The following is a 27129-nucleotide window of genomic DNA, read 5'->3' on the forward strand; positions in this document are numbered from 1 at the left end:
TCTCAGTGCCGCCAAAATTCTGTTTTTTCTGTGTTGGATAGCATATTGTACAACAGCTGATGGAACCAACACTGTAAAAGTGTGAAGCCATTTGATCAGTGTTATTTCCTGATTGTTGCTGGTTGAAAATACAATCTACAAGGGACCTTCTAATCAGCGGGTTTGCATGGGTGGGAGTTTCATGGTGACATCACCATGTGGTAGATTGGTTAATAGACCAATAACAAAGAGAGTACCAAACCTTTCTGCCAATAACAGCTCATTTCCTGTTTTCCCCTCCCCACTCAGACAGTCCTGGCAAAATTCTCGTTTGATAAATATTTTTTCATAGAAAACAATTTATTACAGTAAGGTACTTCATTGTTACCAATAAATTATTTGATATTGATATAAAAATAGCTGCATTGGGCCTTTAAAGACAGACACAAACTGCAATTTTGTCCAGAAAAATTATGCATCATTGTTTGTTCCTGACAAACAAAATGTAAGAAATACAATTCCCAAAAGTTCTGTGGATCATTGAGAAAATGTACAGAACAAGTGTGACATCACTTTTTCATGTAGCGCAAGTTTTTGAAAATCTAGGCATGGTGTATAAACTAAAGCTAAATATTTAAACCCCTACTTTGGCTGCCATGGTCTGAAAGAGCGAGGAGATGGATCCCATTCAAATATTAATGGCTTCTCTTTCTATAGAGCTAACAAAAGGCAGAGTTTGATCCAATTCAAGCCCTTCTCAATATGTTGTTTTCAAATTGTCAGCAAAAAAACTAAAAGACTGGTATTTGTTAAAAAGTTGAAAAATCCATGTCGCAAACACATATCTCCAGCAAGTAAATTGTGTGGTGTACTGCAAAGCCATAGGCGACACAAAGTGCCATTATTATTTTTCAAGTGCCGTTTTTTTTCCAGAACTGTTTTCACACTGGTCGAGTCACTGCTGTATACGATCTTGCTCCATAAACATGTACAAACAGAGATATACACACTGCCCTGCACGCACCAGTACAGTATATGTACATCAAATATAATACATTATCTTTTTCAGCAAAGTGGGTTTTTCCATCTTGAGCATACCACTTGGAAAGATAAACCATACTCCTCTCAGTCGCATAAGCAATGCCTAGCAGCCACGCTGTGAGCACTTATCTACCTTCGCACGCACCCTCATGCTTGAACCACCTCCTCAACACCGAGCTAGTAGACCTATGGTAGTTTGTTTACCATTACCAACTTCTGTGTGGACTGTGTGAATAAAATCTCCGCTTTCAGAAATGTCCATCTTGACATATAATCACTGTTTTTGTCAGAGCTAAATTAGAGCTATGCGAAAAGTAAGTATGGCTTTTGGACTGTAAATGGACGGCTGACCACGGCTCGCAAATGGACAGCGATAGGTAACATTAGCTTTTAACACGGCCGCATAATTTACAATAATGCCAGGGACATTTTATTTATAAAATAAAAAAGACTCAAAGAGAGATGATGTCCTGCTGTTTTTAAATTGAACAGACATTAATCAAAAAGGCATAGATAGAAGCCTTCATTGTGTGGAGGGCTCTCTCAGGCTACCGTTAGCACTGGCTCCTCGCATTAGCATTGAACAAACTGGCTGACCCCGCAGCTAGCCACAATTTGCTCTGCTAGCTGCTGCTTTTACCCAGTAGCAGATACATGTGTGCATAATAGGGCAGCACATTACATAGGAAGACACTCCAGAACCCATGAACATACAATAGGTGGGCAAAGAGAGTAGCACTCACAAAAATATGCTAATGCTAACTCTACCACTATTGTTCTGACAATATTCATCAATTTGATCAACTTTTTGATCCCTTATCATGGATCTACATTAGGTAGAATCCTGGTGGAATTGAAACCTCAAGTACATCTCTGGTAAGGTCTGAGTAAGATGAGTTTGAAAGTATAAGCTGTACTACATTTCCTGCAACACCTAACTACATAGAACACGTTCCACTATCCTGACAGGACCCTTAATACAGAGGTGAAACAGCCTGTACAGCAGCCTGACCAATGGTCCGTACCAATGGTTCAACCAATGGTCCGAACATGAAGACATTCATACGGCTCAGTGCAAAATTCAATTGCCGTCGCAACGCAAATTTGATTTAAGACTCAGATTTCATTAGCCAGACCATGTTTTCGCAGGACAACGGCGAATGATCCCTCTGAATTAATCTTCGGCCTGACAGGCCTAGTTAATTCTCCTCTCCTCTCCTCCTTGGCGTTAACCGATCTGAAACAACAAGCAGACTTTGAATGATATGTAAACAAAAAAATGTTGGTTCCCGGGCGCTCTCTTGTAAGGGCCATGAGCTATGGCAGGGCCATGTTAGGAAGAACATGACAGCAGCGTTAAGTGAAAATGAATATGCCGCATTACTTTCTTCTTCTTTTTCTTCTTATTACACAACAGCTTTCCACCAAGGCCATAAAACAGCACAGCGAGCATGTGCATGCTACTGGGTGAAGATGTGTCCCATGTGCATGCTACTGGGTGAAGATGTGTCCCATGTGCATGTTACTGGGTGAAGATGTGTCCCATGTGCATGCTACTGGGTAAAGATGTGTCCCATGTGCATGCTACTGGGTGAAAATGTGTCCCATGTGCATGTTACTGGGTGAAGATGTGACCCATGTGCATGCTACTGGCTGAAGATGTGTCCCATGTGCATGTTACTGGGTGAAGATGTGTCCCATGTGCATGTTACTGGGTGAAGATGTGTCCCATGTGCATGCTACTGGCTGAAGATGTGTCCCATGTGCATGTTACTGGGTGAAGATGTGTCCCATGTGCATGCTACTGGGTGAAGATGTGTCCCATGTGCATGTTACTGGGTGAAGATGTGTCCCATGTGCATGCTACTGGGTGAAGATGTGTCCCATGTGCATGTTACTGGGTGAAGATGTGTCCCATGTGCATGCTACTGGGTGAAGATGTGTCCCATGTGCATGCTACTGGGTGAAAATGTGTCCCATGTGCATGCTACTGGGTGAAGATGTGACCCATGTGCATGCTACTGGCTGAAGATGTGTCCCATGTGCATGTTACTGGGTGAAGATGTGTCCCATGTGCATGTTACTGGGTGAAGATGTGTCCCATGTGCATGCTACTGGCTGAAGATGTGTCCCATGTGCATGTTACTGGGTGAAGATGTGTCCCATGTGCATGCTACTGGGTGAAGATGTGTCCCATGTGCATGTTACTGGGTGAAGATGTGTCCCATGTGCATGTTACTGGGTGAAGATGTGACCCATGTGCATGTTACTGGGTGAAGATGTGACCCATGTGCATGTTACTGGGTAAAGATGTGACCCATGTGCATGTTACTGGGTGAAGATGTGACCCATGTGCATGTTACTGGGTGAAGATGTGTCCCATGTGCATGTTACTGGGTGAAGATGTGACCCATGTGCATGTTACTGGGTGAAGATGTGACCAATGTGCATGTTACTGGCTGAAGATGTGTCCCATGTGCATGTTACTGGCTGAAGATGTGCCCCATGTGCATGTTACTGGCTGAAGATGTGTCCCATGTGCATGTTACTGGGTGAAGATATGTCCCATGTGCATGTTACTGGGTGAAGATGTGTCCCCATGTGCATGTTACTGGCTAAAGATGTGTCCCATGTGCATGTTACTGGGTGAAGATGTGACCCATGTGCATGTTACTGGGTGAAGATGTGACCAATGTGCATGTTACTGGCTGAAGATGTGTCCAATGTGCATGTTACTGGCTGAAGATGTGTCCCATGTGCATGTTACTGGCTGAAGATGTGTCCAATGTGCATGTTACTGGCTGAAGATGTGTCCCATGTGCATGTTACTGGCTGAAGATGTGCCCCATGTGCATGTTACTGGCTGAAGATGTGTCCCATGTGCATGTTACTGGGTGAAGATATGTCCCATGTGCATGTTACTGGGTGAAGATGTGTCCCCATGTGCATGTTACTGGCTGAAGATGTGTCCCATGTGCATGTTACTGGGTGACGATATGTCCCATGTGCATGTTACTGGGTGAAGATGTGTCCCCATGTGCATGTTACTGGCTGAAGATGTGTCCCATGTGCATGTTGCTGGCTGAAGATGTGTCCCATGTGCATGTTACTGGGTGAAGATGTGTCCCATGTGGATGTTACTGGGTGAAGATATGTCCCATGTGCATGTTACTGGGTGAAGATGTGTCCCATGTGCATGTTACTGGGTGAAGATATGTCCCATGTGCATGTTACTGGCTGAAGATGTGTCCCATGTGCATGTTACTGGCTGAAGATGTGCCCCATGTGCATGTTACTGGCTGAAAATGTGTCCCATGTGCATGTTACTGGCTGAAGATGTGTCCCATGTGCATGCTACTGGGTGACGATATGTCCCATGTGCATGTTACTGGCTGAAGATGTGTCCCATGTGCATGTTACTGGCTGAAGATGTGTCCCATGTGCATGTTACTGGGTGAAGATGTGTCCCATGTGCATGTTACTGGGTGAAGATGTGTCCCATGTGCATGTTACTGGGTGAAGATGTGCCCCATGTGCATGTTACTGGGTGAAGATGTGTCCCATGTGCATGTTACTGGGTGAAGATGTGTCCCATGTGCATGTTACTGGGTGAAGATGTGTCCCATGTGCATGTTACTGGGTGAAGATGTGTCCCATGTGGATGTTACTGGGTGAAGATATGTCCCATGTGCATGTTACTGGCTGAAGATGTGTCCCATGTGCATGTTACTGGGTGAAGATATGTCCCATGTGCATGTTACTGGCTGAAGATGTGTCCCATGTGCATGTTACTGGCTGAAGATGTGCCCCATGTGCATGTTACTGGCTGAAGATGTGTCCCATGTGCATGTTACTGGCTGAAGATGTGTCCCATGTGCATGTTACTGGCTGAAGATGTGCCCCATGTGCATGTTACTGGGTGAAGATGTGTCCCATGTGCATGTTACTGGGTGAAGATGTGTCCCATGTGCATGTTACTGGGTGAAGATGTGTCCCATGTGCATGTTACTGGCTGAAGATGTGTCCCATGTGCATGTTACTGGGTGAAGATGTGTCCCATGTGCATGTTACTGGCTGAAGATGTGTCCCATGTGCATGTTACTGATGCGTTAGTCCTATTAGCTATGTGGACTATGAAGTTACTTTAGCCAATATGGTGACAACGAAGTAGGCTGTGTGTAGCAGTTATGATATGGTTTGGCTTGGAAATTATTGGCTTGGAAATCCAGTCAGGAGTGTGCAAGGCATTATTGAATGTGTTACTGTCTATCCATGTGTCACTGGCCTGTGTGCCCCTACGTTGTAAACTTTCATTCATAGGCTAGGTTGTAGCAACTTCATGAAAATTTGAGTATCATGTAGTAGCCTAAACCTATCAATGTTACATTGAAATGGGTAAATGGAAGGCCGTGCTCCTGAAAAAAAGTGTCCTCCCTCATCTTAAACTGCACTGATCGCCACTGGTCTCTGGGTAGAGTGGTTACCGTCTCTGATAGAGAGTGGTTACCGTCTCTGATAGAGAGTGGTTACCGTCTCTGATAGAGAGTGATTACCGTCTCTGATAGAGAGTGATTACCGTCTCTGATAGAGAGTGGTTACCGTCTCTGATAGAGAGAGGTTACCGTCTCTGATAGAGAGAGGTTACCGTCTCTGATAGAGAGAGGTTACCGTCTCTGATAGAGAGAGGTTACCGTCTCTGATAGAGAGAGGTTACCGTCTCTGATAGAGAGTGGTTACGGTCTCTGGGTAGAGAGTGGTTACAGCCTCTGGGTAGAGAGTGGTTACGGTCTCTGGGTAGAGAGTGGTTACGGTCTCTGGGTAGAGAGTGGTTACGGTCTCTGGGTAGAGTGGTTACAGCCTCTGGGTAGAGTGGTTACAGCCTCTGGGTAGAGTGATTACAGTACAGCAACACCAGAAATAAATGATGATTTTTGCAAATCAATCAGTCAAATGTTAATGCTTGGTGATATGGTGGCAGTTTAATGTATGGGACATGTACAGAATGACTTCCTAGAAGCCATCTGAAGTTTGAAATGAACATGTTCAAATTTAATCTGAATGGTAATAAGCCATAAATCAACCATGTCTAGAAAGCGAAAAAAAATATATATATTTTTTTTTGACACTTCCATTCTAATGAATAGAAATTGAGAGTGGTTACCGTCTCTGGGTAGAGAGTGGTTACCGTCTCTGGGTAGAGTAGGCCTACGCAGTGGCCCTAAGTGCCCTATGCAGGGCCGGCTCCAGGCATAAGCGGTCGATTTGGGCCGCCGGACGGTTTTGTTTTTAGGAACTCATTCGGGGTCTCAACTCACTGTTGAGAGTTAGAATAGTAGAATACACAAGGTGCAATTTCAAAATGTGATTTTGCATCAGCAGTTTTTCTCATGTTATGTCAGTATTGTTAGCTAACATTTATTAGATTGGTAAGTTAGCCTAGCCAGCTATGTAAACTTGTAGTAATCATGGTCAAATTACCGACCGGGCACGAAGGGCACGTGCCCAGGGGCCCTGACCTCCAGTGGGCCCCCATTGACTTTGTTAGTCACTCTCACTGAGATATCATATTAACATGGCATAAGATGGAAATTAGCTGTAAAAGTGCAACAATATTTCGCAGAGGGCCCCAAAAGGCTGTGTTTGGGTTGAGGTCTGCTTCAGTGCTTGTCAGTCTGTCACCCAAGCCCTCAGCCTCTCAACCATGCACCGCAGTGACTTTGACCTTATCGCAGTGGTGCCAGATCAACGCCATTAGCTGTTGTTCTAGAGGAAGAGAAAATATGACCAGAAAACAAAACGGAGGGAAATGCTTGACTAAGCACTGCAGTTCTCATTAGCCTTGACACTTTACTCAATGTATAAAACATGAAGTGCACACTCACTTAATGTGTAATTTGACTGAAAGGTGGGGTAACAAGGAGGAGGGTTTGAACGTTAACCACCACCCCCTCACTCTATATTTTTTTTCTCTCCCTCTCTCTCTCTCTTTTGTTCTCTCTCTACCCTTTCTCCTGTTTCAATAAGCATTGCCGACAGAAAAGGGCCAAAACATGCTGCGGTAGCAGGAATGAATTCCAATCAGAGGCGAAGGAGGGTGAGATCCATTACATTTATCCTAGTATCCCCTTCTCACAAGTAGACTCCCTCTCACACATACATGCAAAACAATGTTCTGCTGTACATCGAAAACAATCACACACAGGCATAAACAACGTCTGCCACTTCCTCACAAACTATCAAACCCTCTGGTGATCATTATCTTGGGACTGGGTTGGGTAGCATTGTCCAAATCTGACCTGGGTAAAAATCGCACCATATACACATCTCTTCAAATGTACACTGAATATATAAAACATTAAGAACACCTGCTCTTTCCATGACATAGACTGACAAGGTAAAAGCTACGATCCCTTATTGATTTAACTTGTTAAATCCACTTCAAATCAGTGAAGATGAAGGGGAGGAGACAGGTTAAAGACATGGATTGTGTACGTCTGCTATTCAGAGGGTGAATTTGCAAGACGAAAGATTTAAGTGCCTTTGAAAGGGGTATGGTAGTAGATGCCAGGCAAACAGGTTTGTGTCAAGACCCACATACAGACACTCCTCCCTGGTTATCCTCTTACCCATTTGTGAAAGCTCCGCCACACTCCCAATATATGGCCCTTCCAGAAACTTGGGTTCACTGTCGTTGATATCCTGGACCTTGATGACGAACTCTGACTCGGATTCCAGCAGGTGGTTGGTGAGTCGGTCCCGGGCCTGAGCTCTGAGGGTGTAGTAACTCTGCTCCTCGCGGTCCAATCGCTCGGTGGCGTGGATGTCGCCCGTCAGCTCGTCGATGATGAAGATAGTGCCCGCTCCTTCCCCGGAGATGGTGTACTTGATGTTCCCCTCGCCCTCGTCCGAATCCGTGTGAATCTGTCAATTAAGGCAATTAAAGTCAAGCTGAGAGTTCATGCTTTTAGGAGTTAATTAAAAAATATTTATAAAATGCATTGATTTCATTGACTGACAGTTGACACTACTGTGAATGCAGTACTCAGATTTCACAGCATCAGATAAGATGTAGAATTATCCTTCACTTTCTCTTCAAAGATACAGCCAATAAACAAACATGTAGTGGCCGCTGCCAACATACTGACTCAACTCCAGCCACTTTAATAATGGGAATTGATGGAAATTATGTAAAAATGTACCACTAGCCACTTTAAACAATGCCACTTAATATAATGTTTACATACCCTACATTACTCATCTCATATGTATATGTATATACTGTACTGTATATCATCCACTGCATCTTGCCATCTTTATGTAATACATGTATCACTAGCCACTTTAAACTATGCCACTTTATGTTTACATACCCTACATTACTCATCTCATATGTATAGACTGTACACTATACCATCTACTGCATCTTGCCTATGCCGTTCTGTATCATCACTCATTCATATATCTTTATGTGCATATTCTTTATCCCTTTACACTTGTGTGTATACGGTAGTAGTTGTGGAATTGTTAGGTTAGATTACTTGTTGGTTATTACTGCATTGTCGGAACTAGAAGCACAAGCATTTCGCTACACTCGCATTAACATCTGCTAACCATGTGTATGTGACAAATAAAATTTGATTTGATTTGTACGTATAGAATTCCATACTCCAAAATAAGATATGTTCGAAATACAGTGGAGGAAAAGGACCCAGTTGTCATACTTGAGTAAAAGTAAAGATACCTTATTAGATAATTACTCATGTAAAAAAGAAAGTCACCCAGTAAAATACTACTTGAGTAAAAGTCTGAAAGTATTTGGTTTTAAATATACTTAAGTATCAAAAGTAAATGTAATTGCTAAAATATACATAAGTATCAAAACTAAAAGTAAAAAGTACAAATAATTTCAAATTCCTTATATAAAGCAAACTAGAGCATAGTTTTCTTGTTGTTTTTTGTGCAGAAAGCCAGGGGCACGCTCCAACAGTCTGACATAATTAACAAACAAAGCATGTGTCTGCCAGATCAGAGGCAGGAGGGATGACCAGGGATGTTCTCTTGATAAGTGCGTGAATAAGGCAATTTTCCGGTGCTGCTAAGCATTCAAAATGTAACGAGTACTTTTGGGTGTCAGGGAAAATATATGGAGCAAAAAGTACATAATATTATTTAGTAATGTAGTGAAGTAAAAGTTGGAAACAATTTAAATAGTGAAGTACAGATACCCCAAAAAACTACTTAAGTAGTACTTTCAAGTATTTTTGCTGAAGTACTTTACACCATTGTCAAAATGTCATATAAAAAAAAAACCTTGAACCTGCCAATCACAACATGTTTATTATATACATTTGCAGCACTTTATTGGATGCCCTTTACAGAACTGTCAAGGCTTTGCTCTTTCTTTTATGTCAGATTTTCTCTCTAGTCATCAAGAAGCAAAGTTCCTATTTCACAGCCGGTGAGAGAGGAAAGAGGAGAAGCACTCGCCTCCCTCTAGGGTTGTCATCAACAGTACCATGACAAAAGACGCTGCAGTGCTACTGGTGATTTACACAATCCCCACATGGCGTGCCCTTCACAGAATAGGGGCCCCTCAAATTAGAAGTCATTTCTAAAGGTTGTTAAAGTTGCGGTACGAACATGAACATGGTTGGAGCCGACAAATGAACTTAAAGAGCCCTTATAAGTCTGCCATGACTTCTTCTAAAGTGATTAAAAGACATTCTAGCAGCCCCCTATGCATCCTGTGGCTTTACTGCACATTTGAACTGCTACTCCCTTCCAATATGAAATTAGAAAGCAGGACTCGGGCTCCATAGCCTGTAGGACCCATCTCGCAAAACAGGCGGGAATTGAGGGAGAAAGCGCCCCTGTCTCCCACTTTAATATTTTATAAAGGCTTAATTAAATACAGGACTCGATCGCCCTCGCGGGGGCTTTCATTAGGTATTTGTCGTAAAACGGGGGAATAATGCAAAACATAGCCCCCTCTTTCTTTTCATTTGGAATAGTCCCCAAGTCAAATAAATGCACACAGAGAAAATCTACTCTTTTTGGGGGCATCAATATTTCAGCGATAATAAAATAAACTTCAATAGCCCAGTCGGTAAAAAGACAGTAGAAAGCTCTCCAATATGTGGAGATATGTGACGCCTGCCTTTACATTGTCTGACTGTCTCTCTATTTGAGACAACTTACTGCAATCAAGTATTTCAAGAAAATTAGAGCAGATGCTGAAGACAAGGATCAACAGTGATGCATACTCCAAACACATCCAAACATCTTTAGAGAGTCGTGTGGCTACAATGTGTTCAGTAGAATGTAAAGGGTTTTCTACCATCAAAGTCGATATTTGCACTCCGATCACACACGTACTGTTTGCAAATAAACACCCACACAAATGTCATGCACACACACAGTCATGCATACACAAATTTCTCTCCCTCTCTTTCTCTCACACACACACTTCGTCCATACATATACAGTAGGGCATCCTACAGTGCCTTGCAAAAGTGTTCATCCCCCTTTGCGTTTTTCCTATTTTGATTTCATGAAACGGACATACACAAAATAGTCCAAATTGGTGAAGTGACATGAAAAAAATAACTTGTTTAAAGAAATTCTAAAAAATAAACGGAAAAGAGGTGCGTGCATATGTATTCACCTCTTTTGCTATGAAGTCCCTAAATAAGATCTTTAAGCCGTACACTCCACAGAGCTAGGCTTTACGGAAGAGTGGCAAAAAAAAGCCATTGCTTAAAGAAAAAACAACAAATGGAAGAAGGTACTCTGGTCAGATGAGACTAAAATTTAGCTTTTTGGACATCAAGGAAAATGCTATGTCTGGCGCAAACCCAAATCCTCTAATCACCCTGAGAACACCATCCCCACAGTGAAGCATGGTGTTGGCAGCATCATGCTGTGGGGATGTCTTTCCATCGGTAGGTACTGGGAAACTGGTCAGATTTGAAGGAATGATGGATGGAGATAAATACAGGGAAATTCTTGAGGGAAACCCGTTTGTCTTCCAGAGATTTGAGACTAGGACGGAGATTCACTTTCCAGCAGGACAATGACCCTAAGCATACTGCTAAAGCAACACTTGAGTGGTTTAAGGGGAAACATTTAAATGTCTTGGAATGACCTAGTCAATGCCCAGACCTCAGTCCAATTGAGAATCTGTGGTATGACTTAAAGATTGCTGGAATTGCTGCAAAAGGTGGCTCTACAAAGTATTGACTTGGGTGGGGTGAATAGTTATGCAGGCTTAAGTTTTCTGTTTTTTGTCCTATTTCTTGAGTGTTTCACAATAAAAAATATTTAGCATCTTCAAAGTGGTAGGCATGTTGTGTAAATCAAATGATACAAACCCCCCTAAAAATATATTTTAATTCCAGGTTGTAAGGAAACAAAATAGGAAAATACATTCGCAAGCCACTGTACTTGAGTAAAAGTAAAGATACCTTAATAGAAAATGACTCAAGTAAAAGTGAAAGTCACCCAGTAAAATACTACTTGAGTAAAAGTCTAAAAATATTTGGTTTTAAATATACTTAATTATCAAAAGTAAAAGTATAAATAATTTCAAATTCCTTATATTAAGCAATCCAGACTAGAGGTCGACTGATTAATCGGAATGGCCGATTAATTAGGGCCAATTTCAAGTTTTCATAACAATCGGAAATCGGTATTTTTGGACACCGATTTGGCCGAAAATCGATTCAATCTTGCAACCTTACGGTTAACTAGTCCAACGCTCTAACCACCTGCCTCTCATTGCAATCCACAAGGAGCCTGCCTGTTACGCGAATGCAGTAAGAAGCCAAGGTAAGTTGCTAGCTAGCATTAAACTTATCTTATAAAAAACAATCAATCAATCAATCATAATCACTAGTTAACTACACATGGTTGATGATATTACTAGTTTATCTAGCGTGACCTGCGTTGCATATAATCGATACGGTGCGCATTCGCGAAAAAGGTACCTAACCATAAACATCAATGCCTTTCTTAAAATCAATACACAAGTATATATTTTTAAACCTGCATATTTAGTTAATATTGCCTGCTAACATGAATTTCTTTGTGTCACTTCTCTTGCAACAGAGTCAGGGTATATGCAGCAGTTTGGGCCGCCTGGCTCGTTGCGAACTGTGTGAAGACTATTTCTTCCTTACAAAGACAGCCAACTTCACCAAACGGGGGATGATTTAACAAAAGCGCATTTGCGAAAAAAGCACAATCGTTGCACGACTGTACCTAACGATAAACATCAATGTCTTTCTTCAAATCAATACACAGAAGTATATATTTTTAAACCTGCATATTTAGATAAAAGAAATCCAGGTTAGCAGGCAATATTAACCAGGTGAAATTGTGTCACTTCTCTTGCGTTCATTGCACGCAGAGTCAGGGTATATGCAACAGTTTGGGCCGCCTGGCTCGTTGCGAACTAATTTGCCATAATTTTACGTAATTATGACATAACATTGAAGGTTGTGCAATGTAACAAGAATATTTAGACTTATGGATGCCACCCGTTAGATAAAATACGGAATGGTTCCGTATTTCACTGAAAGAATAAATGTTTTGTTTTCGAGATGATAGTTTCCGGATTTTACCATATTAATGACCTAAGGCTCGTATTTCTGTGTGTTATTATGTTATAATTAAGTCTATGATTTGATAGAGCAGTCTGACTGAGCGATGGTAGGCACCAGCAGGCTCGTAAGCATTCATTCAAACAGCACTTTCGTGCGTTTTGCCAGCAGCTCTGCTGTTTATGACATCAAGCCTATCAACTCCCGAGATTAGGCTGGTGTAACCGATGTGAAATGGCTAGCTAGTTAGCGGGGTGCGCGCTAATAGCTATTCAAACGTCACTCGTTCTGAGACTTGGAGTAGTTGTTCCCCTTGCTCTGCATGGGTAACGCTGCTTCGAGGGTGGCTGTTGTCAATGTGTTCCTCGTTCGAGCCCAGGTAGGAGCGAGGAGAGGGACGGAAGCTATAATGTTACACTGGCAATACTAAAGTGCCTATAAGAACATCCAATAGTCAAAGATATATGAAATACAAATTGTATAGAGAGAAATAGTCCTATAATTCCTATAATAACTACAACCTAAAACTTCTTACCTGGGAATATTGAAGACTCATGTTAAAAGGAACCACCAGCTTTCATATGTTCTCATGTTCTGAGCAAGGAACTTAAACGTTAGCTTTTTTACATGGCACATATTGCACTTTTACTTTCTTCTCCAACACTTTGTTTTTGCATTATTTAAACCAAATTGAACATGTTTCATTATTTATTTGAGGCTAAATTGATTTTATTGATGTATTATATTAAGTTAAAATAAGTGTTCATTCAGTATTGTTTGAATTGTCATTATTACAAATATATATATATATATTTTTTAATCGGCCGATTAATCGGTATCTGTTTTTTTTGGGGTCCTCCAATAATCGGTATCGGCGTTGAAAAATCAGAATCGGTCGACCTCTAATCCAGACAGCACCATTTTCTTGTTTTTTTATTTACGGATAGCCAGGGTCACACTCCAACACTCAGACATAATTTACAAATGACGCATGTGTGTTTAGTGAGTCAGCCAGATCAGAGGCAGTAGGGATGAGCAGGGATGTTCTCTTGATAAGGGCATGAATTCATGAATTTGACAATTTTCCTGTCCTGCTAAGCATTCAAAACGTAACGAATACTTTTGGGTGTCAGAGAAAATGTATGGAGTAAAAAGTCCATTCTTTTCTTTTGGACTGTAGTGAAGTACAAGTAAAAGTGTTCAAAAATATAAATAGTAAAGTAAAGTAAAAATACCCTTAAAGTACTACTTAAGTAATTTACACCACTGCTTTTGACTGCTTAAATACACAAGTGAATTTGTAATAATACTGTTGGTCCCCTAAAATGGGGGGATTATTTTTAAAAAGTGCTGAAATTTCTAAACTGTTCACCCGATATGGATGAAAATACCTTCAAATTAAAGCTGACAGTCTGCATGTTAAACTCATATTCATTGTATTATTTCAAATCCAAAGTGATTGAGTACAGAGCTGAAACCACAACAAAAATGTCACTGTCCCAATACTTTTGGAGCTCATTGTATTTTGTTGTGAGTAGGCACACGTGGCAACAACGCAGCGCAAATGTGATTTTTTTCACAGATCATGCTCGTTCTCCCCCTTCAGGCTCAATGTGTCAGTCCATCCGTCAGTATGTCCTCATCAAAGTGATTCCGTGGCTAAGCTGTGGACTTCAAACAAAAGGTCAAAGCCAGGGGTTCACTTAATGCTTAGCAATCATAACCATCAGCAATGTCAACATGCCATTGCCAGCTAAATTCCCCTTCCAACCAAACAAAACAGTAGGGACACATTCCAAATGGAACCATGTTCCCTATGTAGTGCACTACACCCCTATGTGGCCTGGTCAAAAGTAGTGCATTAAAATAGGGATTAGGGTGCCATTTGGGATGCAACCTAGGCCTGCAGTAAGCCTTCCCCATCAGGAAGAAAAAGGAGTTATTTATCACAACAATAGTGTTGGCACTTGGCAGTTGGAAGAAAACAATATGTCTATAAACAGGACTCATAATGTCACCTCCCACTCTAGACGGAAACAGGGTCATCGTCCTAAATGGTACCCTGTTCCTTACATAGTGCACTACATTTGACCAGGGTCCATAGGGCTCTGGTCAAAAGTAGTGCACTACGTAGGGAACATGGTGCCATTTGGGACATGCCAATGCCTTGTGGCTTCAATAATCAAATCTGTCGTGACAAAAAAATTACAGGAATATCAATGGGCAAAAAAAAATGGAAGCTGACATGGGCTAGTTGATGTGGACATTTCTGACACGTTATAAATAGCTCTCTATAGTATGTAATGACTGAGATGGGCTAGTTGATGTGGACATTTCTGACACGTTATAAATAGCTCTCTATAATATGTAATGACTGAGATGGGCTAGTTGATGTGGACATTTCTGACACGTTATAAATAGCTCTCTATAATATGTAATGACTGAGATGGGCTAGTTGATGTGGACATTTCTGACACGTTATAAATAGCTCTCTATAGTATGTAATGACTGAGATGGGCTAGTTGATGTGGACATTTCTGACACGTTATAAATAGCTCTCTATAATATGTAATGACTGAGATGGGCTAGTTGATGTGGACATTTCTGACACGTTATAAATAGCTCTCTATAATATGTAATGACTGAGATGGGCTAGTTGATGTGGACATTTCTGACACGTTATAAATAGCTCTCTATAATATGTAATAACTGAGATGGGCTAGTTGATGTGGACATTTCTGACACGTTATAAATAGCTCTCTATAATATGTAATGACTGAGATGGGCTAGTTGATGTGGGCATTTCTGACACGTTATAAATAGCTCTCTATGTATGTAATGACTGAGATGGGCTAGTTGATGTGGACATTTCTGACACGTTATACATAGCTCTCTATAGTATGTAATGACTGACATGACAAGAGGAACTGATGATGCACTACCCAATTTATAAATGGCAGCTTGTGCATTGTACTATTACAACTTTCAAGAGTAAATTTAAAGCTGGACTGAGTTCCATTAAAAAGTTCAATTTAGAGGGGGGTACCCACGTCCTTTAGAGGGGGGGTACCCATGTTCCTTCACATCTTCCGAAGACTTTATTCCCTGATATAAGAACAGATCTTCTAAGATTGTAATCCTTTCCATCCAGTCCACATTGTTTTAAATGTGCTTGGAACTTCATGCCAAAATAAATGATTGAAATAGATGTATGTGATCAAACACTTCCTACACACATCCTGATCAAACACTTCCTACTTCCTGATTAAACATGTCGTCAAAGACGACTGTCCTATCACAGCCAATCAAAGAGGCGTTACAGTCCATGAACAATAACAACAATGAACAGTATACATGTAGTCAGTCTGACTAAAGCAAAACGACATTCACAGTTGTCCCATATTTTAAGCCTTTTTTCGTTGTTGTTATTGTTTTAGCACATTGATTGTGCTGTAAATCTAGAAATATTAAATGAAACGTAAAGCCACAGTCTGAGATTTTCAGTAATTTCATGTCATGACACACAGTACTTGAGTTGTAGTAATAACTTATAAATAAACTAGTACTATACTGTAGGAAGCTTATCATACAAAAAAAATGACATATGATTCCTGTGTGTGTGGATGTGTTGTCATAGGAGACCTTGGAAGCAAATGATGTATGGTTATAAATCATCATGTAAATCATGTTTAAGCTAGAGATACCTGGGTTTTCTCAATCCAACACATCCACATCTGTCTACCGTATGTAACACATCCACATCTGCCTACCGTATGTAACACATCCACATCTGTCTACCGTATGTAACACATCCGCATCTGTCTACCGTATGTAACACATCCGCATCTGTCTACCGTATGTAACACATCCGCATCTGTCTACCGTATGTAACACATCCGCATCTGCCTACCGTATGTAACACATCCGCATCTGCCTACCGTATGTAACACATCCGCATCTGCCTACCGTATGTAACACATCCGCATCTGCCTACCGTATGTAACACATCCGCATCTGCCTACCGTATGTAACACATCCGCATCTGCCTACCGTATGTAACACATCCGCATCTGCCTACCGTATGTAACACATCCGCATCTGCCTACCGTATGTAACACATCCGCATCTGCCTACCGTATGTAACACATCCGCATCTGTCTACCGTATGTAACACATCCGCATCTGCCTACCGTATGTAACACATCCGCATCTGCCTACCGTATGTAACACATCCGCATCTGCCTACCGTATGTAACACATCCACATCTGTCTACCGTATGTAACACATCCGCATCTGCCTACCGTATGTAACACATCCGCATCTGCCTACCGTATGTAACACATCCGCATCTGTCTACCGTATGTAACACATCCGCATCTGCCTACCGTATGTAACACATCCGCATCTGCCTACCGTATGTAACACATCCGCATCTGCCTACCGTATGTAACACATCCGCATCTGCCTACCGTATGTAACACATCCGCATCTGCCTACCGTATGTAACACATCCGCATCTGCCTACCGTATGTAACACATCCGCATCTGCCTACCGTATGTAACACATCCGCATCTGCCTACCGTATGCAACACATCCGCATCTGCCTACCGTATGCAACACATCCGCATCTGCCTACCGTATGTAACACATCCGCATCTGCCTACCGTATGTAACACATCCGCATCTGCCTACCGTATGTAACACATCCGCATCTGCCTACCGTATGTAACACATCCGCATCTGCCTACCGTATGTAACACATCCGCATCTGCCTACCGTATGTAACACATCCGCATCTGCCTACCGTATGTAACACATCCGCATCTGCCTACCGTATGTAACACATCCGCATCTGCCTACCGTATGTAACACATCCGCATCTGCCTACCGTATGTAACACATCCGCATCTGCCTACCGTATGTAACACATCCGCATCTGCCTACCGTATGTAACACATCCGCATCTGCCTACCGTATGTAACACATCCGCATCTGCCTACCGTATGTAACACATCCGCATCTGCCTACCGTATGTAACACATCCGCATCTGTCTACCGTATGTAACACATCCGCATCTGTCTACCGTATGTAACACATCCGCATCTGTCTACCGTATGTAACACATCCGCATCTGCCTACCGTATGTAACACATCCGCTGTACCGTATGTAACACATCCACATCTGTCTACCGTATGTAACACATCCGCATCTGCCTACCGTATGTAACACATCCACATCTGTCTACCGTATGTAACACATCCGCATCTGCCTACCGTATGTAACACATCCGCATCTGCCTACCGTATGTAACACATCCGCATCTGCCTACCGTATGTAACACATCCGCATCTGCCTACCGTATGTAACACATCCGCATCTGCCTACCGTATGTAACACATCCGCATCTGCCTACCGTATGTAACACATCCGCATCTGCCTACCGTATGTAACACATCCGCATCTGTCTACCGTATGTAACACATCCGCATCTGTCTACCGTATGTAACACATCCACATCTGTCTACTGTATGTAACACATCCGCATCTGTCTACTGTATGTAACACATCCGCATCTGTCTACTGTATGTAACACATCCGCATCTGTCTACTGTATGTAACACTTCCGCATCTGCCTACCGTATGTAACACATCCGCATCTGCCTACCGTATGTAACACATCCGCATCTGTCTACTGTATGTAACACATCCGCATCTGTCTACTGTATGTAACACATCCGCATCTGTCTACTGTATGTAACACATCCGCATCTGTCTACTGTATGTAACACATCCACATCTGCCTACTGTATGTAACACATCTGCATCTGTCTACTGTATGTAACACATCCACATCTGTCTACTGTATGTAACACATCTACATCTGTCTACTGTATGTAACACATCTGCATCTGTCTACTGTATGTAACACATCCACATCTGCCTACTGTATGTAACACATCTGCATCTGTCTACTGTATGTAACACATCCACATCTGTCTACTGTATGTAGCACATCCACATCTGTCTACTGTATGTAACACATCTGCATCTGTCTACTGTATGTAACACATCCACATCTGTCTACTGTATGTAACACATCCGCATCTGCCTACTGTATGTAACACATCCACATCTGTCTACTGTATGTAACACATCCACATCTGTCTACTGTATGTAACACATCCACATCTGTCTACTGTATGTAACACATCCACATCCACATCTGCCTACTGTATGTAACACATCCACATCTGCCTACTGTATGTAACACATCCACATCTGCCTACTGTATGTAACACATCCACATCTGCCTACTGTATGTAACACATCCACATCTGCCTACTGTATGTAACACATCCACATCTGTCTACTGTATGTAACACATCCACATCCACATCTGCCTACTGTATGTAACACATCCACATCTGTCTACTGTATGTAACACATCCACATCCACATCTGTCTACTGTATTTAACACATCCACATCTGCCTACTGTATGTAACACATCCACATCTGTCTACTGTATGTAACACATCCACATCCACATCTGTCTACTGTATTTAACACATCCACATCTGTCTACTGTATGTAACACATCCACATCTGCCTACTGTATGTAACACATCCACATCTGTCTACTGTATTTAACACATCCACATCTGTCTACTGTATGTAACACATCCACATCTGCCTACTGTATGTAACACATCCACATCTGTCTACTGTATTTAACACATCCACATCTGTCTACTGTATTTAACACATCCACATCTGTCTACTGTATGTAACACATCCACATCTGTCTACTGTATGTAACACATCCACATCTGTCTACTGTATGTAACACATCCGCATCTGTCTACTGTATGTAACACATCCACATCTGTCTACTGTATGTAACACATCCGCATCTGCCTACCGTATGCAACACATCCACATCTGTCTACCGTATGTAACACATCCGCATCTGTCTACCGTATGTAACACATCCACATCTGTCTACTGTATTTAACACATCCACATCTGCCTACTGTATGTAACACATCCACATCTGTCTACTGTATTTAACACATCCACATCTGTCTACTGTATGTAACACATCCACATCTGTCTACTGTATGTAACACATCCACATCTGTCTACTGTATTTAACACATCCGCATCTGTCTACTGTATGTAACACATCCACATCTGCCTACTGTATGTAACACATCCACATCTGTCTACTGTATGTAACACATCCACATCCACATCTGCCTACTGTATTTAACACATCCGCATCTGTCTACTGTATTTAACACATCCACATCTGTCTACTGTATGTAACACATCCACATCTGTCTACTGTATTTAACACATCCACATCTGTCTACTGTATTTAACACATCCACATCTGTCTACTGTATGTAACACATCTGCATCTGCCTACTGTATTTAACACATCCACATCTGTCTACTGTATGTAACACATCCGCATCTGTCTACTGTATATAACACATCTGCATCTGCCTACTGTATTTAACACATCCACATCTGTCTACTGTATGTAACACATCCACATCTGTCTACTGTATGTAACACATCCACATCTGCCTACTGTATGTAACACATCCACATCTGTCTACTGTATGTAACACATCCACATCTGTCTACTGTATGTAACACATCCGCATCTGTCTACTGTATGTAACACATCCACATCTGTCTACTGTATTTAACACATCCACATCTGCAGTGAAAGGCGACAGAGCTAGAGCGCTGTTTGTCAGACAATGAGACGGCCTTCTCACAAAATGGTCTGTAGTGTCCGGACGCTTTGGCATAAACTATTATGGAAAGATAAGACTCCCACGAACACGTCCATGTCAGTAGTTTTGTTTTAGGACGCCCACAGGCCTCACAAGACTTGTCTGAAGGTTACCCGGTACCAGTCCAAAAACGTTATGGAAGTATAAATGGAGAATGTTTAGTGATAAAAATAAGGGGTTAAATGCATGTACAAAAAATATATTTTTCATGATCTTTCTTATATCAGATATAGGACAGACACTTCAGAACAAACTTCCTTTAGATTTTTTGGGGGTATATCTGTTGTTCCATGTAGTGAATCTGTTGTTCAATGTGTTTGTATGGGCTAATAGCAGTAAGGACAAAGATAAAAAATACAGTGCCTTGCAAAAGTATTCATTCCCCTTGGAGTTTTCCCTATTTTGTTGCATTACAACCTGTAATTTAAAAATATTTTTATTTGGATTTCATGTAATGGACATACACAAAATAGTCCAAATTGGTGAAATGAAATGAAAAAAAAATACTTGTTTAAAAAATAAAAAAACTGAAAAGTGGTGCGTGCATATGTATTCACCCCTTTTGCTATGAAGCCCCTAAATAAGATCTGGTGCAACCAAATCCTTCAGAAGTCGCACAATTAGTTAAATAAAGTCCACCTGTGTGAAATCTAAGTGTCACATGATCTGTCACATGATCTCAGTATAAATACACCTGTTCTGAAAAGCCCCAGAGTCTGCAACATCACCAAGCAAGCGGCACCATGAAGACCAAGGAGGTCTCCAAACAGGTCAGGGACAAAGTTGTGGAGAAGTACAGATCAGGGTTGGGTTACCAAAAAAAATCCTAAACTTTGAACACCCCAAAGAACACCATTAAATCCATTATACTTTTTTGGGAAAGAATATGGCACCACAACAAACCAGCCAAGAGAGGGCCACCCACCAAAACTCACGGACCGGGCAATGAGGACATTAATCAGAGAGGCAACAAAGAGACCAAAGATAACCCTGAAGGAGCTGCAAAGCTCCATGGTGGAGATCGGAGTATCTGTCCATAGGACCACTTTAAGCCGTACACTCCACAGAGCTGGGCTTTACAGAAGAGTGGCAAGAAAAAAGCCATTGCTTAAAGAAGAAAATAAGCAAACACATTTGGTGTTCACCAAAAGGCATGTGGGAGACTCCCCAAACATATGGAAGAAGGTACTCTGGTCAGATTAGACTAAAATGTAGCTTTTTGGCCATCAAGGAAAACACTATGTCTGGCGCAAACCCAACATCTCTCATCTCGCCGAGAATACCATCCCCACAGTGAAGCATGGTGGTGGCAGCATCATGCTGTGGGGATGTTTTTCCATCGGCAGGGACTGGGAAACTGGTCAGAATTGAAGGAATGATGGATGGGGCTAAATACAGGGAAATTCTTGAGGGAAACCTGTTTCAGTCTTCCAGAGATTTGAGACTGGGACGGAGGTTCACCTTCCAGCAGGACAATGACCCTAAGCATACTGCTAAAGCAACACTCGAGTGGTTTAAGGGGAAACATTTAAATGTCTTACATTTTTATACTTCAAGAGGTCTTAAAATTAAAAAAGAAAAGAGGAAAATTATCCTTGGTATGACCTTCTTAAAACAATTCCATATAGCTCAGCTTAGACAGGATTTAGACTCTAATGCTTAAACATTGAAGTCATTCCTTGATCACTACAGATATATCACTACAGATATATCATGGAAATCACAAGTCCATGTGAAAATGTCATGGGATGCATTTGCTCGATTGCTTACGTTTTTTGTTGGTGGCCCACTGTTTGGTGGTATGCACATCTCACAGAGTGTGGCTTTAACTGAATCTAAGACATCTTGTATCTGCAATGAAACAAACGAATACAGCTTGAGACAAAGGTTGTGTCACCAAACAGTATGCTCTAACACTATGATCTATACATTTAAAATGTCAAATGTAATTATTATTGTTTTGCACACGTGTTTAATGATTAGTGTCTTGTAAGCTCTTATGGGCTGGGCACCAAATGCTGTATGACACTGAAATAAAAGGAATGAATGAATCATTCAGTCAATCAATCAGCCAAGCATATACAGTAGAGTAAATGCAATACTCTCTTGGTTTATAATGTCTTTAAATCTGCTAGTTTATCATGGTTAGAACCCTGCTTTACTATATCTAATTAACAAACTGACAAGTAGTTACTACAATAAAGGTGAAAAAGTATTAATTTCATTTCCCCCTTATACAATAGGTTCCATATTCCAAGAATCTAGACCTTTGGCTCAGATATATCACTGTCAGATTGTATCCAAATGCCTCTAACTGACAATGGGTTCTACGAGTTCACATGTATCATTAGAAGTTGTGAGTAGCTGTAACCACAGAACAAGAATGTCATTCTGTCCATGGCTGTAACCTTCTAGCTCCTGAATGTGGTTCAGCGTCAACATTGAACTTCTTAAAAGGCTCTTGATGGAATAACCACTTTCATATCTCTGCTATAGATGAATCTGAATGGAAACCTTGGAACACCTTTCTGTTTCAAACTGTAATAGATTTGTCCCGACACCAGTATTGCGACACTCAGAAGTATCGTGGCAAGGAAACAAAACGGCTTGGGGACTTAATTTCTTTAAAAAATATATTGCAAACACACAGCCTTCTGTTGTCATCCAGAGTCACATTAGTTTTTTAACAAGCTATATAACTCAATGTTTAGCATACTGCAGGTTTTTAAAGAACATAGAAGGTTTTTAAAGACCATCTGCTTTGTGTTTCCTTCTTTGTTGCAATGGAAAATCTGTATTGTGATAACCCTATTAGGTAACCTTTCAATATGAACTTTTACCCCAGTGAATAGCTTAGATTCACTTACATTAATTTCACTAGACTAAATGGATTCTGGATTCACATGGAGTACAATTTTAAAAAAAAGTGGTCCCATGTATATTACTGTACAGGAGTTTTGACTGAACCACCATCAAGTCTTAAAACGGGAAAGGGGCAAGTACAGGGCCTTCAGAAAGTCTTCACACCCCTTTACGTTTTCCACATTTTGTTGTGTTACAACGTGGAATTTAAATTGATTTAATTGTCATTTTTTGGTCAACGATCTACACAAAATACTCTGTCAAAGTATGGAAAATAAAACACTAAAATATTTTAATTAGATAAGTATTCAACCCCTTGAGTCAATACATGTTAGAATTACAGCTGTGAGTCTTTATGGGTAAGTCTAAAGAGCTTTACACACCTGGATTGTACAATATTTGCCCATTATTCGTAAAAAAAAAAAAATATTCAAGCTCTACCAAGTTGGTTGCTATACATTCATTGTCATGTCCCTTAAGTAAAACCTGTAACTAGGCCACTCAGGAACATTCAATGTCATCTTGGTAAGCAACTCCAACGTACATTTGCCCTTGTGTTTTAGGTAATTGACCTGCTGAAAGGTGAATTTGTCTCCCAGTGTCTGTTGGAAAGCAGACTGAACAAAGTTTTCCTCTATGATTTTGCCTAAGCTTAGTTATCTCTATTCTGTTTATTTTTATCAACAACAAAAAACTCCCTAGTCCTTGCAGATGAAAAGCATAACCATAACGTGATGAAGCTACCACCATGCTTGAAAATATGAAGAGTGGTACTCAGTGATGTGTTGTATTGGATTTGCCCCAAACATAACACTTTGTATTCTATAAAAAAAAATGCAGTTTTACTTTAGTGCCTTATTGCAAACAGTATGCATGTTCTGAGATATTTTTGTTCTGTATAGGCTTACTTCTTTTCACTCTGTCATTTATGTAAGTATTGTGGAGAAACTACAATGTTGTTGATCCATCCTCAGTTATGTCCTATCACAGCCTTTAAACTCCGTAATTGTTTTAAAATCACCTTTGGCCTCATGGTGAAAGCCATGAGTGGTTTCAAATTGTCACATGCTTCGTAAACAACAGGTGTAGACTGACAGTAAGATTGCTTACTTATGGGCCCTTCCCAACAACGCAGAGATACAAAAATAAATACATAAAAATAACAAGACAAGGAAACAGAGTTCTGAAGGACGCCTGTATCTTTGTAGTGACTGGGTGTATTGATACACCATCCAAAGTGTCATTAATAACTTCACCAGGCTCAAAGGGATGTTCAATGTCTGTTTTCTTCACCCATCTATCGATAGGTGTCCTTTAAAAAACATTGGAAAGCCTCCCTGGTCTTTGTGGTTGAACCTGTGCTTTAAATCCACTGCTTGACTGAGGGACCTTACAGATAATTGTATGTGTGGGGTACTGAGATGAGGTAGTCATTCAAAAATCATGTTAAACACTATTATTGTACACAGAGTGAGTCCATAAAACTTACTATGTGACTTGTTAAGCACATTTTTACTTACATTTAACTGATTTAGTGTTGCCATAACAAAGGGGTTGAATATAGCTTTTCATTTATAATTCATTTCTAAACATAAAAAAACTACAGAATTCCACAATATGGGTTATTGTGTATAGAACAGTGACACAACATCTAAATGTAATCCATTTTAAATTCAGGCTGTAACAACATGTGTAAAAAGTCAAGGGGTGTGAATACTTTCTGAAGGCCCTGTAAGTACTGTGAACGGGATAAATAAAGCTTTCAGCATTTGAATCATGAACTTAACAGAAATAAATGTTAAGGGTCAGAAGAGATGTGCATCAACACAAAATATACAGTACACGATGTATGCATTTCAAAAGGAGGCCTTGGAGTGAATTGAGAGAGAGAGAGAAAAAACTTCCCTCAACAATAGATCTATGGAAAGTGATGCTTTGGATTGGATTTTTTTCAATCTGCTGGAGAATTCTTTTTCCAGTGTAAGTGCATCTCCCTGCATTTCAATGGAGTCACGAGTGCATCTTGTATCTCAGTATTAGATGTGGTATACAGTAGTAAACCAGTGTGGAAATAGGAAGCAGGAGGGTTCTCAAATCATAGAAGACTAAGGAATTTCATTACCCAAATGTATCCTACGAAGCTGCCAGGTTATTGCGATGTGAGTGACCATTTAGGGAAAAACATATTTCATTAGCAAATGAATGGCCGGAGCAGGACAGCCTTGGCATCTTTGCTGAGTTGGATGAAGAAGAAGTCAGAAAAAAATGTGTTGTAAATGGCCAGTGCTGATAAAAGGCACGCTGGCCATATTTAATACTAGATTGCTCTAATTAAAGTATTTGATATCCTGAGTCCGGCAACACCACCACCCAGTGACTATTAATAGTCCTGGCTTGTGCTTCATGGAGAGCAATAATTCTGGGTAATTTTATTAATAAAATAATTTCTCTTTCTTTCCCCCCTGCTATGCCTCGACCACATTTATATATCAGCACCTTGCTTGCCCCAACACACTCTCCCGCAATTAATCACTTTAAAATGCATGAATCCTTTGTCGCTCTCCCTCTCCCCCTATTTTTTCCCTTTCTCCCTCTCCCCCTATTTTTTCCCTTTCTCTCTCTCCCCCTCTTTTCCCCCTTTCTCTCCTCCTCTTTTTTCCCCTTCTCTCCTCCTCTTTTTTCCCCATTTCTCTCTCTCCTTCTAGCTCGTTCTTTTGAGCTCATCTTTGCTTGGTCGGTTTGTCTGTCTGTCTATCCATCTGTCTGTCCATCTGTTTCTCCATCTTCACCCCCCCCCCCCCCCCCCCCCCCCCTCTCTCTCACCCTCTCTCCTCCTCTCATTCTCTCTCTAAGTCTGACTAAGTCCCATAATGGATCCTGGCTGAAGAGATAGACTGCTGTCCCCTAAGAGAAATAATACAGAGGCAGACAGAGGGATTCTAACACCGCCTTTATAAGGAAAACCATTCAGATTGGAGTTCAAAATATGAATATCAATTGCAAATGACTGAATTCAGACAGACATGGGTGTGCAGTAAAATGTATACAAGAACCATCCCTATTTCTTTTGCAGTTGGCCTCAAAATTCCATCTGATTTGATAGTATAGCACGTCTTATCCTTTCCAATCCTAACTTGTCATACAAATCAAATCACAATCAACTCACACGTAAGACATGAATCATGTCTAGAGCAAAAAACTTCAAATGTAATGTTAGTGTTCTTCCCCTAAACACACAAAAAAACTCTCAAATTCTTACCTTTCCAACGTAGAGAGGTTCTGTGCCTGTGTACTCCTCCACCACAAAGAACTGGTTCCACACCCATCCCCTCTTCACTCGTTCATGGGACATGAGCTCCTGCTCCTTAGTTTCTCCCTTGGCCATGCCACTAGTCCTCTCCGACCATCCACAACTACAGCAATGCAAAAGCCAAAGGGCCGTCAACAGGCTACATGCTCCCAGTCTCCAAGAGGGAGCCATTTTGGAAAATCCTGCTTGGCTCTACATGTGACGGGGATTTCCAAAGAGGTGAAAAGAGTCCTCAAACCGGCAATGTTGAAGAAATTAAACCCAGAGGCTCTGTTCTAGGACACTTGAATTAATCCACAAGATTCTTAAGTATTCTATTGTCTTAAATAGTTCTATTGTCTTAAATAGTTCCACCTCAGGACGCAGGGCATGCCATGGCACATCATGACTCAGTGAATTTAGACAGGCTACAGAAGGTTTGTTCTCTGTGCAGAAGAAACTTGGCAAATCATTTTGAACCGGCCTTATCTTTCCCATGTAATCTTCTCCATCGGGTTTGTCCCTGACTTATCTCACCCGTCTA

General features: G+C 41.1%; 1 protein-coding gene across 1 annotated transcript in view; it reads right to left on the bottom strand.

Moving 5' to 3' along the window:
* Positions 1-26777, bottom strand: part of LOC120064655 (cadherin-22-like) — a 162344-nt gene extending 135567 nt beyond the window's left edge. The window contains exons 1-2 of the mRNA XM_039015279.1: positions 26556-26777; positions 7647-7941 (exon numbers count right to left, since the gene is read on the bottom strand). Coding sequence (XP_038871207.1) covers positions 7647-7941; positions 26556-26777 — 517 coding nt within the window. The remainder of the gene's footprint in view (positions 1-7646; positions 7942-26555) is intronic.
* Between the last annotated feature and the right edge of the window lie 352 nt (positions 26778-27129).

The sequence above is a fragment of the Salvelinus namaycush genome, chromosome 20, assembly GCF_016432855.1.
Source record: "Salvelinus namaycush isolate Seneca chromosome 20, SaNama_1.0, whole genome shotgun sequence".
NCBI lineage: Eukaryota > Metazoa > Chordata > Actinopteri > Salmoniformes > Salmonidae > Salvelinus > Salvelinus namaycush.